This window comes from Drosophila teissieri, chromosome 3R (genome assembly GCF_016746235.2).
Source record: "Drosophila teissieri strain GT53w chromosome 3R, Prin_Dtei_1.1, whole genome shotgun sequence".
Taxonomy (NCBI): domain Eukaryota; kingdom Metazoa; phylum Arthropoda; class Insecta; order Diptera; family Drosophilidae; genus Drosophila; species Drosophila teissieri.
In genome coordinates this window covers 6,339,829-6,360,944 of record NC_053032.1, presented here as the reverse complement: position 1 = coordinate 6,360,944, position 21,116 = coordinate 6,339,829, and the positions used below count along the sequence as shown (strand labels likewise).

Below are 21,116 nucleotides of genomic sequence, written 5' to 3'. Positions count from 1 at the left end.
GAAGGGCAACTTGAGCGCACTTATTGTTATCAACGGCTGAAATATGGCATTTTAATTTTATTAGCTGCCTTTACATGCAGCACACTCCCAAGCCAAATAAATGTGCAGATGATGATGGCCATGGTGACGACAATCTCCACACGCGACAATGGGATCAAATGGATTTTTAAAGCACTTCGGATGGCACTCAGCAAATCATTGTTACACAATTATGTTTATTTAAAATGAATTATTTAAAATCAAAAGGATTGATAAAAGGTAGCTTAAAATAAATAACTTTCGAAATATTTTAGTTTGAAAAGTTCAAAGGCAGAGATAATTTAAAATTACAAATATATCAATTTCGTTATATTGCCGCTCGAATCCTCATTGGCTTCCACAGTACGGGTTGTTATTGTTCTGTTGGTGATTGTTTTTTTCTGTGCTCTTGTTGGGTCCCTCCACTTTTCGACAGCAGGAAGATTTGTGAGGACGGTGGCATTTGTAGGGGGTGTTCAGAGAGAAAGTGAGCCAGAGAGCTTCCCCATCGACTGCGCATGCCGAGAGTCTCTAAGAGAATCGGGACTGGCCTAATGGGGAATGGGGGCCATCAAAGAGCCATAATGTTATAGTTGCCACAGCAATGAAGTCATTTACCCAAAGCTTAGTGCTAGTTGAAAATTGCGTTATTATTATGTGGCTATGCGGGCTCTTTATCTCACTCTCTTGACCCCGAAGGCCGTTCTCTTAAGTGTAATAATTTATTACGCCTTGATTTGACCCCACTTCCTAGCCCCATTGTTGTCATTTCGGGGCTTTTGTAAAGCATTTTCGAGCGCCAGCCAAAACGCTCCCAAATAAGAGGAAGCAGTCGATGGAGAAGAGCAGCAAGTGGAAAATACGGAAAATGCTTTTGTATTTGGCTCCTAAGGCGGGACCGAAACTGGAGGCATCTCTAGTTGGCAATTTCGCAGCGTCGAGTCGAGAGAGATTCGAGCGCTATAATTTTCCCGGAAGAAAAGCGAGATACATATGTAGTACCCCAGTGCGATTTTCCGTCGGCAAATGAGTTTTGGCCATTGCTTGAAATTAGCATAAACAGAGTGTCCAGTTGACTTGGCCTAATGTGCGGCTGACACGGCCAATGGATCTGAGTCCTTTCCCGCCCCCTCCGCGTCACCTCCCCCAACCGGCCGCATCGAGCGAACATGTGCCCCATAACGCCCATTGAGCTACTGTCCACGATAATCCTCGAAAAGCGAAAACTACGGTCCTCGACAAAGCGGAAAAAGTATCGCAAATAACCGAACTTCGTTCCTTCTCTTCCCCCAAATTATCCACTTTCCAGAGGTTTCAGTTCGACGGGAAGTGTCGCCCAGGCCACTGCAGGTAAAATGCCGATCGGACTTCTTTAGTTTTCTTTCTTGTATATTGTAGGTCTATTAAAAGTTGTATAAAGTTTCGAAACAGCTGCTCCTCAGGCGAAAGTTTTCCCGCCCAGCAAGTGCCGAAAATGCTTTGTTTAAATAATTTCTGTGGCTGCATTCAGTTGGGTTTGTTACGCCACAAATCGTTGGGGTCATAGTGCATTATTTTGATGAACTTTTAAGAGAAAGTCGTTGATGATGACCATTTGGATTTTTTGTTCGAAATTTAGTGGCATATGGCTAGAATGGAAATATACTATATCTACTATAGTATTCAAGCTAGCATCTTTGTCTGAGGTAAAAAAATGGCGATATCCAATTATGTACTTTATCACAACAATTTTCGATTCAACACAACATTAAATGTAGAGTGCTGCGTAACGCTTAACGACAATATATCATTTAACAATTTCGCCTGGTATGTTAAACTTTCTTCATTTTTTTGTGTTTCTTTATTTACCATTCACTTTCTGCTTTCGCTGAGCTATTTCCAGAACTATTTTCCATTGAGCGTCTTGCACAGCTGAAATCTGTTCAATTTACCACAAATATTCTTTGGGTTGCCGTATAGAAATACCTGGCCTCCGGTTTCCGCTGCCTGTCCCTATGTTCCTGCACTTCTTTTTTCGTGGCGCCCCGCATGTCACCGAAAAAAAGGAAAACGTAATGCATTTCCACCGCGGCTGCCACATTGAAAATGGAATGGAATTGAGCAATGCAACAACAATGAAATGTGTGTAACGCATGAGATGAAATGAAATGCAACACGCGCTGAGGGCAAAAAAAATTGCACAAAAACGAGAATTGAAAATCAGGCGAGCGAAAAGCGAAAAAAAAGGAAGCAAAACAGCAGACCGGGAAAAAGGAATTTTAAACATGGCGCGAACATAATGTCCTGTGTCCTTGCCTGTCTTGCCTCTCTTTCCTTGCGAATTTTCCTCCATTTGTTGTTGCTGGGAAATCGAACATTGATTTATGGCGTGTGCGAATGTCGGGGAGGCAAAAAGTATAAAATGTACGGATATACATACGGGGGAAAAGGAAAGGGGCTGACAACGATGATGCTGATGAGCTGGAATTGTTTTTGATATGTCCCGGGCGGAGCGAGCGGGAGCGGGAGCGGCAGTGGGAGAGGGAGAGGGAAGGCCCAACTGAGGGAGACAGACATAAAGACAGATGCAGGTCGGTTACATGAACGAGCGTGCGTACATACGTATACCGGAATACAAGTCCGTACATTACAGAAACGGTTCTCGGGGTCCCTCATTGCCTCGATTATTATTATTATTTGTGACAAACGGAGGGAAGGTGTCTTCCCTCTCGCTCGATCGGATATTGCCCCTCTCTTTACCCCTTTCGCCCTTCCGATTCCCTCATTTCGCATTCATCGATGTTGTATTTACAACAAAAGCAGCCGCAAAACAACAATAAGAGGGGGAAAATTGCAAATGCAATTCGTAACGCATAAATTTAAAAAACACAAAAATGAGGCAGTGGCGGGCGGCAGAGGGGGTCAGCGAACGCGTGTCACATGTCGATTTTCGATTGTTCGCAAATTAATATATAAAACACAACGATGCGGTCTGGCTTTTCTGCGGTCCCTTTGCGCCTCCACATCCCCCCGAAATTTACATTTCCCCCGTGGGCGAATTTACATGTTACAATTGCGGATATTGAAAATGTATCGATTTGCTGGCCGAGTCTGAAGTTGTCAGGAGCTACAGTTTCAATAATACTTTTCATTCTATGGGGAAAAAATGCTTTACCATCAAAACTGAGACTTTACTTAGGAATGGATTAATAAATTATTACGTACTAAAGTATATAGCATATAAAGAAGACAGAGTTCTGCTGTACCAGCACTCACTCTCATATTTAATGCCAATTATTTAGTGAGCCATAGGTTACCCCGTTTCAAAGGAATTTCTCGCCGCCGATCGCCCAAATTCCTAGCAAATCAACTCCATCTACCACTCCATGAACGACTCCTCTAGCAGCCCCAATAGATCCCTGTCTGCGCACTAAGTCCATCTAACTAAATCTAAGCTCGTTTGGGCCCGCCATTGCCGACGGCCAAACACGCGCTGGTAATTGCGGCAATTGGCGCTCATTTCTCTGTCATAAATATCTTTTTGGCCAGCTCCAGACTGGCGCAATTATCGTATCATGCATGGAAGCCGTTCGAGAGGGGCGGAATAATTGTAAATCACCTTCACACCAAGACGGGCGGAAAAGCGATTTTCCAACACTGCCCCCAAGGTCAGAGAGTTTGCACTAGAAAGGCGACTCTAAAGGCGAGTTAATAAATTACGTGTAAAACAACGTGTGAACTAACATAAATAATTTTCGCTGGTCCCGCTCTTGCACATTTCCCAGTCACTCCTAGGAACAATCGATTAGGCGTAGATAAAAATCAATTTGCGGCTATAATAAATTGCTCAACTACCAGGAGCATGAGCTTCTCCAGCTCCACTCCACTCCGCCTGTTGCGGCAATTTAGCTTCATTTTGCCAGACTCTCAGCAGTCTCTCGACAACAAATTGGCCCGCAAGGTGAACCCAGAGCAGAAAAAAAAACTAAGCCCAGTTCTTCGAGAGGAGCCAAGTCAGGCCGAGCCAGCGAAAAATTTACAAACATTGTAATCACGGGTTAAATATCGCCAAAGCCAGGGCCAGCTGCTCGCACTGCACAGCCGTCTTAACCCCGAAAGTATCTTAAGTTGAGAATCTTCCTCCTTCCTTCTTCATGAAGCACCGCGGTTGGGGAGCGCGGAGGAGGTCGTGGATTAATCACCGCGGGCAGGGCAAGCCCCAGACTCCAAGGCTCTTCGGACTCGGCCCACTCCAGCTCGAACTTCATGTGCAACTGCAGCTGGAAGTCTTCAGAGTGAAGCTCAGTCCCGTGCACTTGCCCAGTGCTTGCCGAGATCACGACTCACAACTTAATCCCAACCAGCTAGTTCGGCCGGTTTACTTTGCACTACAAGAAATATCTTGCATAGGTAAAAATATGCATTGAAGAGTGGTTGGTTTTAGTTGGACACAAAATGCACAGAAAACATTTTCTGGTTCCAATATATTGGCATTAAGCGTTTCGTTAAAAATGGAATAGTATTGATGGTTCATTATAAAAATATCCATTTTGTAATTCAATTAAAGCAAGTGGAAATATAAATGTTATAATAATGTAGGTACATTACATCAAACGTTAGCTTGCCAACATTAAGTTTAATCAATCGTATTCAAATGATCTTAGGGGTGCTAAGAAAATGAGTTTTATTTCTTTTAGTGCACTTCATCTTCTCTCCACGACTGCCAGTTCATCTAGAAAGGTGCAGCATCGTTTGTCCATTTGTGTCTGATGCTTTTGTTGCGTTTCGTATTTTGTTCATTCCACATTTTTATTTAACATCCGCAAATCTTCTGCCGCCCTCTCTTTTTTTGCGCTCCGACCACGCCCCCCTATTCGTGGAGGCCAGGCAATCGGAAAGCAAAAAATTGCCAACTGATTCATCGAATCCGAAACAAAATGAATTCATTTGTGAGCGCACAGGGCCGTCGGGCAAGGAGGGGCACTGGGCTTTCTGGGGGAGGGAGCGGCGGTCTTTTCTAATTGAAGTGTTTGTCTAGACCCCGGAGCGGTGAATGCTGCAAGTGATTAGCAAATGGAAGGCAGAGTGGATGGTCCGATCCGAGCCCTGCGGATGACTTGTTAAACGATCCGAGACGGAGGATGGGTGGAGTGCAAGGATCCCAGCGGAGGCCAATGATTTTTTCCATACGCGGATTTCCTTTCTACCAAGCCACTGAACATATGGTTAGGTAATGCTGGCACCTATTTGAGGAAGTGTATGTTAAGCAAACGCATGCCAAAGTTTCGCAATTATTTCCTAAATTCATACCTAAACTCGAACGGCACAATGTATTTTCTTTAAATGTTCAATTAAATTGAAATATGCTCTTCAACCATTTGACTTGTATTTTAACTTAAAAGCTTGTCAGCTGGAAATTAAGCACTCTTCAGCTAGACAAACTACGGCACTTTTAGCATAGTTTTAAAGCTGGCTTTAAAACGCCGTAAAACGGCATTCATAAGGCGGAAAACCACAAAAAAGAAAACAACAGCCCGTGCACTTTTATCAAAGGGTAATAATTCATTACACACTTTTCGCCTCCCTTTTCCCTCACCCTTTTCCTAGAACCATCAGCTGGCATCGGAAGTGCTGCAGTTACCGCAATCGACTGCCATTTTCCACATGCTCCTGGGAGTGGAAAAGGGGAAGGGGAAGGGGAAACGGGATCGGTCAGTTAGCGGGGAAAACAGTGGAGAAGGTAAACGGTGAGTGGTGGAAGTCCAGTTGATAAGACGTACGCACCTCGGAATAAAAGAGGAAAAACAAGGAAAAAGGATAAGCCAGGATAAGCCACTCAATTAACTAATTGTCCTCAAATGATATTCATTAGAGGAAAAGCCCCGGCCAGCGCGAACTTTGCGGGGAGAAAAACCAGCCTGACGGATAAGATTTCAGTTATCGTAGGACCAAAAAAAGAGGTCCAAGCGGGACCATAAATCAATGTAACTGTCAACGTCAACGGCGTCAATAGTTAAGTGCGAGGGGGAAAGCACGAGTGTCGGAAACCACCCTCGAGCAAATGCCACGCCCCCAACCCCAAAGGACCAAATCCCAGGCCATGGTGGGGGAAGCTGGCATTTTGCATTACAACTAGATGATGTCAGCAAATATGAAATAGCTAGATTGTTTCAAAGTGTCAAAGGAACACAGCCACACATATATAATGTCCTTATGAGCATTTGCACTTCCTTTGGCCCAAAGCAAACAGGATATTACAAGCAGCTTGTGGGGAAATTAGATCTTCACAACTGCCTAGCGAGTACAGAATCTTTCACACAATTTCCCAAGCAGCGGGAGGAATTGAAAAGTGGAGGAGGGAAAGGGGAGGCGACAGGGGGCATGGGCAAGGAGATGGGTTGCCATGTATGTCAAAGGTCCCACGGGGGCATCGGTGGCGCCACTAAAATACATGTTGCACTTAATTGGAATGATTTCGTCTGTGAAATATGACTTCTCTTCTGGTGACTCGAATTTGAAAGGGGAGCATCGGTCTCTCGTTCTGGTTCTGGTTAATATTCCATATTTAGGGATGAATATGCATGTTCTAATTGGGGGTAACTAAACCTAGTCGTTGTAGAACAGTCAGATGCTCAGAACATAAGTCGTACTAACGAACAAGGAACAAAGCCCAATCTTACTTTCTGAATATCTTAACAGGGGAAACAGAGGAATATTAAACTAAAAATTTCATTTAAGCTTCAGTGGATTATATAGACAAAAAGCCGCCACCTTATTCCATATACAAACCCATATATCGCTCAATCTAACTTATTGTAGAGCCATAACATGTCATCCTCTCCTTACACTCTATCATATCCACTCCTTATCGCCCACTGCCAATATGATCTCTTAGTTATGCATCTAGCAAATTGAACTAATTTCCTATGCTCACCTCTTTGTCATTGCAGGTAAACACGCAACAACTTCGCAGACCGCCAAAGAGAGGGACAGACTGACCTGCCACCGATGCCATCTCTGTCTGTCCCACCAAGTAAGGCATTTCGTGGAAAGGGGAAAGGGGGAATGGGACTTGGGACTTGCGAGGGGGATTATGGGATGGGTAGCTGAATGGGATACATTTCGAATACCTTAAATGCGCAGGCAGCATTCCAGCAGTTGGCTATATCTGATTTCTGTCAACATTAAAATTGCAGACCTGACAATGCCACGGACAAAAGAACAGAATTGAGCCGAGGAGAACTGAAGCAAAGCGGACGAAGCTAAGTAACCCACAGATAGAGTGACAGGATACAGAATAATGTGGGGATCGGATGGGTTTTTCGGGGGGGAGTACACGAGGCTGCGGCCAATTGGGCATGTGTATTCCTAGGCGATAACACAATGGCTAAAACGCCCCAAACTGGTTGCAGCAAGAGCCAGTGAGTGGCAACAGAGATTATAAATTGAAATTGAGTTCATAAAACACGAATCAGCAAAACGTTTAACATCTTTATTTCTGCGAAATGGCACAGACACAAACCGACAAACCGACAAACCGACAAACCGACAAGCCGAAGTCTCTCAGGCAATCGCAATCGCATTGGCAATGGCATTGGCACTGGCAACGCCATTGGCATTGGCACTACCATCCGCAGATGGAACTGAGACCCGGACCAAGGTGCGATTTCCTCGACTTCTTCTTCGACTGCTCCTCGAATGCAATCAAACAAGCGCTAGTCAATTGCAGCCATGTCGATTCCTTCTCCCGGCCAGCATCCTGCTTTCAGACCATCATCTCCCAGGCCGGCAGCCTGCCAACTCAGTCTGGCCAAGAGACTCGAGTCCCGATTCTCGGCCAATACCAAGACCAGTGAATAGACAGACAGATGTGTTCGAGTGCGAGCAGCCAAGCTGCCAAAGTGCTGGAGGAGCGTCGTGCTGGAGAGATGGGCTCACCATGGGCCAGGCAGATGGAACTCTGAATTAAAGTGTTTGGTGTTTGGGAAATATGCTGGCTTTAAACTGCATATCAAAAGGATTTCAGTTCCAAGAAACTCTTACTTTTTTTCAATCATTATGTTGAACATAAGCAAGTCGATGTCGATCAACTTCAATTATTTCCTGCTTATGTAACAGAGTATTCATTTCTACCAAGAAGAGCACTAGCCTATTCCACTGTATCAAGATTTTTTTGGATGCTGTGTGAGCATCTTGAATGCGGAATGTGCACGCGTTGAATTTCTTGTAGACGTGCGATAAAAATTTGCGACATTGCAACAGTTTGGTGAACGTGCGAGCGCGTCGAAGGTGATGCCGCCCCCTTCTGCACCCCCTTCAGCACCCCCTTCAGCACGCCCCTGCTTTATTGGCAGCTCTTAGCATAAGGCCGCTGCAGGGCCAAAAAGCAGATGACACTGCCCGATACTCCTAATCTGCGTGAATAAAAATGTAAATGAATTGAAGATTGCCCCGGACCGCATTTATGAGCTATGACCACTTAAGGGGAGTCTGACCGGCATGGGAGGGAGTATGGCGCAAACAACGTGGACACAAGTGACGAGTGCGATTAGGTAGGTAGTAGTGACTATGGGGGCTTTCTTGGCTTTAATAGGCCGCAACGGGCAGTTGAACAGCGCGAAGGCAGTGCACTACGTAGCTCGAATGGTGACTGAACCTCGTGTCCTTACTCCAAAAACCAGTCCGATCTGATGAAGAACTCTCGGCATCTCCCATGCCATCCCGAGTCGGGAAAACCTAACGGAATTGAGCCGCCGAATCGGGTTAAAGGCTCACATCCAGACCCGGCACAAACATGTTTTTACTTCCCGGGCGAAAGCTTACCAAACTGAGGAAATAAAGGAGGAAAACACACACGGCAATCTAAATGCCCCCAGATGTGGTCAGAGGCGGCGCGAGTAGGGGTTCTATGGATGTGTATTGTGGGAGGTATGTGTGATGGTATGGGTAAAAAAGTATACAATTATTCAAGATTTTTAATACGACTATGCTGTATATACACTTATCTTAAAATCGGAAAGGCCAGTTCAGATGAAATATATTCCAGTTTTAAGCTACTAAATTTGAAAGCAATTTTTGCTTTGGAAATTCTGCATGGAATAACTATAAGCTCACAATACAATCAAATGTTTGCGAGTGCGCAATCATTTCAACTCCAATCATTCCATTCATCCCCATTATGGCACGCCCCTGCACGACCATCTAAGACTGCCATTCCATGATGGCTTCGTTGCTAAAGTGTTTGTCGATAAACCAAGGCGAAGGTGATGGTGGAGAGGGAGGTGAGGAGGTGAGAGGTGTGCGATTGACCAAGGCGCATATAATAAAAATTAAATCGCGCAATATAAAAACGCTCAAGTTGGAGGGGAGTGAAACGGGGGCACAGAGAGGGGACCTTAAGCGAAGACGGGCCGAAATGAAAACGTAAGCGGAAAATCGAGTCACGAACATTGAAATATGTGTTGTCCACGGCCCCAGAGAGCTGATGAGGATGTAGATGTGGATGTGGATGTGAATGTGGATGCGGAGGACATGGACATGGCATCGACTGATAAATGCGTGGAAAATGCAACAGCTGCCAGAGCTGGATAAGAACGCTCCGAACCAGCAGGCAGCAGGCAGCCGGCAGGAGTTGTGGATGTTGATGCGCCAGTGGAATAAGAAGGAAAAGTGGTCGACGAAGAGTTTCCTTCACAGAGGAGGTTTACTGGCTGAGGCAGCCGCGGCTCTGTTGGTAAACAAATCATTTGAAAGGATTTTCACACACAATCCATCTTCGTTGGGCCGCTGACTGAGCCACACTGAGATCTGTCTCAATCGGTACACTCAAAAAAAATTAAGAATTTTACTATATTTTATTTGGTTACCGTTACAACGCAAATGGTTCACAATAAATTAACTAAGTATTAGTTTTTAATCGCATTTAATTGAAATATGTATAAATCTTAAATAACGTGTGTTCTCCAAACCCAAGTCCAATTTCCAAATGTAAAGTATTCGAAATTGCATACAATGCGCACGATATTATTCACCGTGCACCACAGTTTTCTCTTACTCTCCTCTTCAATCCCTTTTGAGCGGCAGGCAACCTGTTTGTTCGCCTGCACAAAGGATCAAGTCCTTTCGAGGCGAAAGTGTTTAGGACAAAAGGCCAACTCGGATTAGAGGCAGTACAAAAAAAGAGAAAGTTGGCATTGTAGTTTAGGAATTTCGCAGGATATCAATAGGCAAAACATTGACTTGCCGAGAGAATAGAACTTATGCAATCGCTTCGCTGCAGTTACAGTTTCCCAGCGGTGACACAGGAACAAGGACAAATGGCAAGGACACTCTTGCAGTTTTCCTGACTTGTGTCCCTGAATTGCAGCCCATCGCAATCTTATGTAATTTCGGAACCACGCGAAGGTCAGGGGAAAGGGCAAGTTATTCAGGGTTTTATGACTACCGATCCCTAATCCTCGTTTTCTCAGATTAAGTGGTGTGGGAAGAGGCGTGTGGTCAGCTAACTGTAGCAAGGTCAATGGCTGTGTCCTTATTACTTATATGGCCATTTACTTAATGATAATTTTAGCGACCTCCTAAGTTGCGATAATTTTTGGGTCAAAGGGCGGCTGGAAATTCCTAATTTATTTTTTGCACTGCCGTTTTCATTTGGTTTACATATGCATAGCAATTCGGAATCGTTGGGAAATCTACAAAAGTTATTCGGAAAAAGTGTACTAATTCCTTTCATTTCTGGTACATATTAATTGCAAGACGTTAACACTATTACTTAATAAAAATTCAAATACTTGTTTACTTCTATTTCAATTTTCATCAAAGAAATTCCCATCGCAAAATTCAACCTAATCTGTATGTAAATTCAAGTAATTTCCCTCCTCTGAAATTAGATTAAATTCCTTTTGGCCAGCCATTCTCTGCCAATGTCCCGGAGTCGTGCGAAGTATTTTGTCAGTTTCACTCTGTTGCTACAATTTACGCAAAATTAAATTCCCACTTTCCTCGAGGCGGAAAGACAACACAACTCGAAGTGCGATTGAGGGTGGGGGTGGGGGTGGTGCGACAGGCAATAAATGAAAAAATTCCAATGCAACATTTGAAGTTTATTGGCCATAAATAAGGGGCCAGAGACCCCCTTTCGAACACCCCCCTTTGCAGAGGCTCGAAGGACACTCGGACTACAAGTCGAGCGAGGACAACAAGCGACAGCGATTGACAATTTGATTAAAAACGAGTATCGAGTGGAAAAATGCATGCTGCCAGGATGCATTTACACTTTTCCTCACTCAGCATTTAAGGGAAAGTTTTGTCCTGAATTTAATTTGCGCTGGCGGAAAAAGTCCTGCGAATTACCAAGCCATTCATCCGATTCATCCGCTTTGAGTAATTGTTGCTAATGAAAAATGGGAGTGGGCGGCGAATTTAAGTGGCTAATTTCACTGGGGCTGACCAGGAATCTGGAATTTCCAGGAGGGGGGGAACAAGAATGACAAATGAAAATGCAGCCGCTGCACAAAATGCAAATGAAATGCGCAACTGCGGGTGCCGGAGGGGGTGTTGTGGGGTTGTTTCAGGACAATTGGTTTTCCATGTGCGAATATGTGAACACGAATGCCGTTCCCCGCAGTCGTGTGTGTGGGAAATGCATTGCATGAGTGAAATGTCGTTGTCCGTCCTCTGGCTCCTGTTTTACAAATTTCCCATTTATTGGCCGTGACAAAATATGATACGAAAATTAATATTATTGATTAAATAATTGAAAATGGCAGCAATAAATTATGTACGGCTGGGCACTCCGCCCTTTTGTCATATTTCCTCTGCTTTGGGCCCCTATTTTGTGACAGTTTGTTGTGCGTTTTGGAATTGGCGTTGACACTTTCGGGATCGGGATTTTGCTGGTCATTCCGTTTGGTATTTAAATGATTCCCAATGAATATGCATTAATTTGGTGATGGCTATTGATTTGATGGGTCTTGTGGTTGAAAGGGGTTTTGAGTTTGATAGATAGTAAGCTGAGAACGATTGAGAAGTAGGGAGATATAATATAGACATATATAGAACGTAAAATTTATTCTATGCAGTAATATATTGCTAATTAAAAGAACATTATAAATAGAATGCCGGCACATAATACGTTTTCACCAAATATGTACATTAAAGAAAGTTTATAAAGCTTCCGAACTTTCATTTCCATTTTTCATTTGGGCTTTCATTTAGAAACAATTACCACAGAAATTTCCACCCTTACAAGGCTTCGCATTCTCTCTTCAGCTCATTTTCCATCCCCATCTTCATTTGCCCTTCGGTTTTAATAAAATATTTCATAATTCCCTCAACGCTTTTGCTATTGACACTTGCTGATGGCATCTCTTTCTCTGGCCGTCTCTGTCTGTGGCTCCATCTCTTTCACTCTGGGCCCCCTGCTATGCAGTCAAACGCGTAGGTGAAAGTTCACTCCGGCTGGTGGGGAAAGACGCACAACAGTGTCCTCCGTTGTTCGATGCCGGTGTCGTTGTTGTCCACAGGACCTCAGCTTGGCATCATCAACAATGCCAGGAGCAGACGATGGTCCGGTGGGTCTGGGTCCACTCTGAAAAATAAGGAGCAATATAAATTACTAAGATTATTTGTCCTTTCAATAGGTGTTGTAAAATGTACTTTATAAAATTGTTTTGCAACTCCGAATTTGTTTCGTTTATAAGAAAATCTTTTATAATCTTATCTTGCCTCCTTTCTAACCACCTCTAGACCGCTTTTCTGCATTAACCGACATTTTTGAAGTGCATTTGGATGGGGTGCTTTGGGTTCGGTCCTCTGGCGACGGCGGCTGAATTGATTTCAGCGTTGATGGCGTTGACACAAAAAGCTTTTACGGCGCCCTCTGCGGTCGCTGCATACCGCTGGCCACCTACGGCGCATCCTGGAAGCCACCCCATTCCCCATTCCCCCCTTTCGTGCTGCATCCTGTTCTTGTTGCTCTGGGATGATTTACATATAAAGTGAACATGTCGTAAGGTTTTTTTGCTTCCGATCTCTCCTGGTGGCGGCCAGAGCTGTCGTGTTCGAGCCATGGCGGATATTAAAGTTGTGACACCTTTAACCAAAACCGTGGAAAATGTAAAAATGTGCGAAATCCCTTACGGATTGGCCAAGAATTCGCTATGAGTTGGATTATTTTTCTTCAATTTATTCCATATTTTTTGTTATGCAAAAAGTTTTCATTTGGAAATTGCAACCACCATTGTTGTTGTCGCTGTTTCGCGGCTACCTTTTGGCACAAAGGATGTTTCGCTGGTGCTGGTGCTGGTGCTCGTCCTCATCCTCATCCCCATCGCCATCCTCATCCTTTTCCTGTTCCTGTTACTGCTTCTGCCCTCCAGCTGCGTCAGAGAATTCGGGTTTTCTTTTTTTTTGGCTGCCCTTTGCAGCTTTGAAACCATTTACGCCCCTCGACTGCGGGGGTAGGCGGCGGGATGAAGCAGGGGACAGGGGGATCACACAGCATGTCTTCTCCTTGGGCAACGTCAAAAAATATCCGCCCGTGTCTGCATCGAATTCAAGCGGCGGTTTATTATTATTTTCTGAGCCCCCTTTTATTCTGCCGGTCTCCTCTCTGGTTCGTTCCGATTTCTGCCCCCGTTTTATAAGGGCAGATATTTTTTTAAGTGTAATGAATTCAATTAAACTTCTTTGGAATAAAGACCTTTTATTCCGTTTAAGGTATGAAGAATAATTGATAAATTTAAGAGAAAGGAGAAAATATACTTTAATCAGATTGGGCCAGTGGATAACAATTCCAATTTATAAAATTTAATATGTGGGAGATATCCTAATAAGTAAATAATATACATTTTTAAATAGAAAGCTTTACAAAATGAATCCCGTTTGTATGAAAATTGTAATCAATCAAAGTAGCATAATTTTTATAGCTATGACTTGTTGACATCTCCACAGACAGTGGTGAATATCACCCCAAGTTAGCACAGCTGTACTCAACGCCATTAAAATCGTCATCTTAAACCGAAGGGAAAGGAAAATCCATTACCAATTTAGAATCCGTCGAGGCCATAAAGCCAACCACAGTGAGCACTTGATAATTTCCGCACACAGACACAAGAAGTAAAAAAGCGTTAAATGATTTACTTAACCAGTTGGCCGGGCGAAAACCCAACAAGCATTTGGCACACATTTTATTAAGAGGCGTGTACTGGAGAGGGGAAAGCGGAAGAAACGGGTGCCAGAAGGAGATGGCGATACAGAGCAAAGATAAACGTCGACAAAGCGATTTGTATCTAATTTTATGAGGTCATAAAAAGCAATCATTTCGCCATTTGCCGCACAGACCGCAGCTGGCAGTTGCCCATAAAGTGTGTGGCCCAGCCCCCGCTCCACTTCCACATCCACATCCACATCCACTTCATAAAAGGTTCTTAGGCGGCAGTAAAACGGATTTTATGGCCTTAGAACCGCTGCTGCGAAAGCCCGAGGTCGGCTGGGCTGGTTAAGTGAATTACATGGATTGGCTGCTTATTGGATTTTAATTGCTATGGCCGAGCGGGAGGTGTGGCCAGTTCAAAAGTCGGAAGCGAAAGGTTGCCCCATCCAAACCACTTCCGCCAAAGGGCCGAAGAAGACAGCCGACTTTTTATCTGAGTGTCCAGATAAGCGTGTCAAATAATTAATTAGCTACAATGAAAAGTTCAACTAATTAGCACAGAAAACAATACTACAGTTGAGGGAAAACTCTGGTTTTTTATTAGTTGCTTTTCATTTTGGGGGCGGTAAGGTCACCGAAAACGTGAAGGGAATACGAATATGCGCAGCGTTTATTAGAATTATAATGAATTCAACAAATTATTTATATAAAAAAGGAAAACAAGATAGATATTTCAAGGTGCCGTGCACAGCGAGCGGGCGGGCAGTCGAGGGTTAAGCAAGCGTTTGGGGCACTTTAGATAATTATTAAAAATTAGTTCCATGTGTTTCCTGCAGCTGTCCATGAATGGAAATCAACTTGCTGTCCCGACCCCAAGTTGATACCTTTCCAATAAAATCCGCGATGGAGGGGAGGAATCTCCTCAATTCGGGGCCATAAATCAATCCCGGTCCCTTTCAAAATGTCTGTGTTTATTTTCGGGGGAGCTTTTCAAGAAATCTTTATAAATATGTATTCCGATCCGCCTGTCTCGTAAACATGTTGCAAAACACTTAAAATATTTGGCTTATTTCATATGTACATATGTATATTCCCTCTAAATAATAAACATCAGTTTCTTCCCGACCGTGACACTTTAAGAGCGCTAAAACTGTCAACTTCCCGCTCTTGTCATAATTAAAACACACAATTTCGCTTAATTCCCTGCTGGCTCTTTTTGTTTAAACAAATTCTTGTCATGGTCGAGAAAACCCATTTGGCACCCAGTGCTGATGGCTGATTTGGCACTTTGTATGTGGGATAATAAATTTGAAAAGGATCTAGTATATTGGCTTGAAAGCGACTTCTGACAAATAATAGCGGGTGCGGATTATTTATGAAGACTTTATTTAACTATAATTGAATATAATTCTGCAGAACAAAAAGAGAGAAGTGGAATGGGATCTTGCTGCAAAAAATAGATGTGGATTTCAACACTAATTTGATACAGTTCTACATTTCTTACCTTTTTTCATGGAACATACTTTAAAATATGAAAATGAGATTTAATCTAAATTTAACTCACAAGTACTTATTAATACTCCTCAAAATCAGCACTCAAATTTCCTCACACGCGTCACATCGCCCACTACAATCTTAATTGCTGCTCAATTATAAAACATACACATAAAAATGAAATTCCCGCACGCAAAGCTAAGCAGGAATCCAGTATCCGGATTATGAAGGAGCGGGTCCTGTAATTAGAGCAATGAGCCGGGCGTCGATCGTTATCCTTGTGGGCAAACATATGGGGCACAATAAAACCCAATTTGGAGCATAATATTTCTCGACTCTGCGCCGCCTGCGTTGTTTGTATTTAATTACGAATATATTTTGAAATACTAGCGTGGCATACAAAATGGGGAAATGAAAAATGTTTGCACGCACATGTCATGTCAACTGCAAACGCATAAAATTTATTCAAAACACGCAGAATTCAAAAGCCAGAAGAGCAACAACACGAAACACACGTTAACCAAAATTTCAGTCAAATGGATTGTTTTGGACACCAAAAGTTGTGCGACATCCCGAAAAAGAATAGTTTCCTACACGATTTAAGCGCCATGATATGAACAAGTCCAAAATATATGTCTCCTTTGGCTTTGTTTAAATCGGTTAATATCAAAGAAAAAATATATGTACCTCACAAATTGCGATTATCTTTTATCTATCTTTGGCTTCCAAACGATTAAAAACATAGCATACGTTTTCCGAGTTCCTTGTTTAAAATATATGTTTCATTCTGTTTGAAACCCTTCTTTTTATTTATTTTAAACGAAATTTTAAGTTTTATTTGTTGTCTTGGAACTTTATGTGCAAGTTATCATTAGACGCTCAGACAGGAAGAGGGAAAATACTCAGTCTGGGAGCCCAAAAAGGGCCAAAGAGCCCCGACCCCAATCTCGACTTGAATGAAAGGTGCAATTTTTATGATTTATCGCCATTATTATTATGAAAGCCGCCGGAGCTGGAAATGAAACCACAGCCAGGGAAACCAAAGCAGAGCCACAGAGGTAAAGCCGAAAAGGTAAACTCAAAGAATTTCTTTGAGTTAAATTATTCAAAAAAGCAAAAAAAAAACAAAATTAAATAGAAACTTGTGTGTAGTCTCCACTGTAATTTTCAAAGACGCTGGCCAAAAGTTTTCGGTCAAAGAAACCGACTGAAACAAAAACAAATTAAGAGGGGCGAACCAAATAGTGGAATATGGCGGCCAGGCCAGGGGAACATTAACATATGCAGCAGTTCACACGATATATGTATATATATGTATATACATAAGTATGTTTGAGTATATGTACACGTAGGTCCACCCACACAGATACTCGTCCACTCACACACTCGCACTGACAGGTGCCAAGGCATTGAACATTGACTGGCATCTGCTTGGGGGAGAAACGAGAAAGAGATAGGACCTGAACGAACACCTCCAGATGGGATCGATAAGCATGGGATATATAAGCGATTCGCCGTGTAGTACTAGCTTATTAACTTGCTCCCGGCCTATCGCCCATCTATCGATAATTTTGCAATTGCGCAATTTGCGCCTCGTTGCAAGAATTTAGTTTGGTGCCGTCATCGTGTCGATAAGGCGAACTTGTAGAGCCCACCCAAAAAAGAGCAGCTTATAACTGACACGCCACTGCATCACAACTTCAAAATTTCAGAGTGGCTCATGCTGCGACGATATTGTACGTACTATGGGGAACTTTGGTAATTGTTAAGAAATTTAAGATATGTTTTCGATCAGTAATAAAATCCATTTTAGAACGTTTCCATAACCCGATTATATACTATTACCTGTTTTAACTTTGCCAATAGTATAGAATCTGTATCTGTATCAGACCCCACTGTGCAGTCCCGTCACTAGATGGACGCATGACGCACAGTTCGAGCCAAAGTCAGTTCCAGACACCAGTAAACAACAGGCCATGTCGATGGCAGGGGGTGACCAGGACCCCCGACTGCATACAGTTTCAGGGTAGGGCGGGGCTCAAGGGGGACATCGATATGCTAATACCCCGGTATGTGTGCGATTTCCTAACATTCGCCGCTCACAAGAGCTGGGCCATTCCGGACAGGTTGAGACACACGCGTAAAAACTGCACAAAATTGACGGGCCAGCGGCCAGCGGCCAGCGAGAGGAAAGATTGCGAAGAGTGGGTGAGCGATAAAGACGGCCATAGGGGAGGGAGGATGGGAGAGGGATTGCGCCACTAATCGCTTCAACTCCTGGCAACCCTCGACCAAGAGTCCAGACAGCCAGAACTGACCAACTGCGCGAGATCATAGACGTTTGATAGGAGGTTAAGAGGGGGTCAGGGGAGGAGCACAGGGTCTGCTAGGGGCTAGTGGGGGCTACTGGGGGGAGGCAAGGGTGCTAATGCACATGTGTGTGCGATGAGAAGAGATATTGGCCCGATTGGAGCCCGAACGTCGAGCTGGGACTGGCCACGTTCGACCAATTCCCGGCAATTCTGCAGTCAAAGCGTTCGCATTTTGATTGATTTTAAATGATTATGGTTGACAGTGATTTATGTGCGCTGCATGCATATATTGGGCCAACAGGAGATGGCCATGTGTCCGAGTGAAGCCCCCGTTCTGGCCATAAAACAAGTTTAACTGATTCGCACGCACACAGGAAGGACAACAACTTCGATTCTGATTCTGATTCGGATTCGGATTGTGATATGGCTTAGATGTCTTAGAAGCGCGTCGAGGCTAGAAGACGGTCCACTATTCCAAGCACGTTTCCTGACCTAATCTGAGTAAGAACGCCTACAAAATTACCCCAAGCTGCGAACTTCTCCGGCCCACTGTGTGTATATGCCTGGGATTTGATTATGGGTTGGCGTCTCTGTCTGGTCAGCTCTTTTATTTTGGTTAGATTTCTGTTTTTTTTTTGTGTCTTTGGCCGCTGCCCAAAATCGATCCCTTTCCTCAGTTTTAATGAATCGATTTGAACTCGAAAAGGGAGCGGACACAGAGGTTCCAGGAAGTTCCAGGCCAAATTGGATTACCGTGTTGGTCATGGCCAAGGGCCAAAGGTCGCGATTTGGAGTATTGCAATTCATAAAAATTGGAAAGGAGCTGGGACGCATTCAAAAACATATGTACGGGAAACATCGAGTGTGAAACAATTCATAACTTATAATAATTCATACCTCAAAGTTATTTTTGCTTTTATTAGTGCCAATACTTTTAACCACTTAAAGTGTGAACATATATTTTCGAATAAAACCCCTTTTAATTTAATGCCCATCGTCGAAGCCGGCGAAACTTGAAATGCAATCCGATAAACTTGGACCAGACCCAATCTTGATTATCTTGCATCGGGACATACATACGTAAGTGTAATATAGGGGGCACAGGGGCATAACTCGTGCATTGCGTCATTTCATGTCACAATTGTGTGACAATCAAAAATCAACGCAAGTCAGATCGGATCGGATCGGATGGGAGGGAAAAACTGTAACAACTTCATTCCGCAATGAGCGAGATAAAATTTGACTTGTAGGTGCGTGGCTTACAAGAAAATGTCACAAACCGGTCGCCAACGGCAAACCCGGCTAACAATGAGGCGCAAAAAAGGCCGACAACAACGCAACAGGTTAACCAACATAGTCGCAGGCATCTTGTGCATGCGCAGATCCCAGACCTCCGACTTTAGACTTCAGGAGGGAGAACCAGAAAAACGTACTCAGTATATCATAAATACGCATAACTCGGGCGCAAAAACGTCAGACACAAATGGCTATGAAAAGTCAGCAAAAACGCTGAAACAGAAACAGAAGCAAAAACAAAGACTCACAGTGCGAGTGCACAGCGGCCTGAGGCGGCTGAAAGTTGCATTAAATTCATTAGCCCAGAGTCCGACTTTGGCAGCAGGAGAAGGAGTCTTGGCCAGTTGCAATAACGAATGGGCTCGGATCGGAAAGAACCGCCACAATGGGTAACCAGCGGAGCAATTGCATGAAATTTGGATCAAACAATTGAGATATAACAAGACGTGCACTTGAATAAATAAGGACTAAGTAAGCGCATACAATATGTGTTTCCCTCGTTGTAAAGGATACAAGACGACAAAAATCTACAGAATTACAGAAGTTTTGTGTGTTGAAACTTCTTATATCAATCGTCTTTTTTCTCTATTACTTATTTCTTTTAATTATATAATATTGTGTATCTCACTTAAGTTATTAACGAAATATAAGAGACAACTAATCATACAAATTTCTCCATGAATTTTTTTAAACGTTCTTTCTTCAGAACAAATTCAATCTCTGAAAGCTGGAAGGTTGATATTGAAATCGCATTCTACTTATAACAAAAGGTTTTTTAAAAAACTGACTTACTCGAACACCCGCAAACCACCAATTTGTTTTAAAATTTGATTTGAATAGCTCAAAAAAAGTTCGAGAAATTTCCTTTTTTGTATTAAGGACTTTAAATTCTGTTTCTTTAAGTGTTTTCTTCGGGGACACATTCGTGCTGAATCCAGATCACCTGATGAAGATGTCGAGATCAATGATCGAATGCGGCGAGTTCATAAATTTGTTTTATGAAGTGCCAGAGACATTTGTAACGAATGAACGATCAGCGATTAAGGTTGAAGTCACTTCAACCAGGGGTTCCCTTGAATGATCTTGGAAGGGAAGCCCTGATTAAGTTCTCACTGCTTGATCTTTAAGTGACTTTAGTTGTTTTGCGACGAGGAAATCATTATCCGGCAACTATTAACTTTGTCAGCAACAGATTTTCCATTTTCGGGGAAAATAATTCATTTTGTGAGAAAGGGGAAATGAAAAGAAATTGAAAACTGAACAGAAAAATATATATACTTCCCTTACCTTTGCCGGGGGCGCCAATCGAAAATTGTTTGCGAACATTTTTGCTTGCATTTTTTTCGCTTCTGTGCCAGCTTCTGTGAGGAGTTTCGGGGAGGTCCTGTGCCCCAAGTCCTGACTCCTGCGCCCAACGGATGCTGACAACAGCCACCGGCCAAAGGCTGTCGGCAGTCGGCAGTCCTGTCGCCTGCCGAGTGAAAATAATCGAATTACTTTCAACAGAATAATTTCTAATTGAAAAATATTGTAACTCATGTATGGCGCGGGTTGTAGCCCTGCCATTTCTCCTCCTCCAAGGACGAACAACTCCATCCTTAGTTTCCCACCTAAAGTTGACCATTTTCGGCTCCGGCGGTTGTTGTTTTGCGCTATTTCGGACTGGAGTTCCTTGAACTGATTTTAGGCTGTGCGTTAGCTTGGCACATTGATTCATTTGGGAGTACATGGTTAAGGGGTTGCTCTGAAAGGTTTCTGGGGGAACGGCCTTCCTGCTTTAATTTCCTTCGGTCACGTGTAAGCGTGTGACGAATGTTTAAGTGCATTTTACTTGTGCGAATTAAAAAACTGTTTCTACTTCT

At 43.3% G+C, this 21,116-nt stretch overlaps 2 protein-coding genes across 4 annotated transcripts in view; both read left to right on the top strand.

Annotated features, from left to right (window-relative positions):
- Positions 1-21,116, top strand: part of LOC122619660 (homeotic protein antennapedia) — a 103,887-nt gene that overhangs the window by 40,301 nt on the left and 42,470 nt on the right. The window lies entirely within an intron of this gene.
- On the top strand, positions 1,188-1,283 carry LOC122619661. Its single transcript, XM_043796721.1, has one exon. It carries the CDS (start codon positions 1,188-1,190, stop codon positions 1,281-1,283), a length of 96 nt encoding a protein of 31 aa, XP_043652656.1.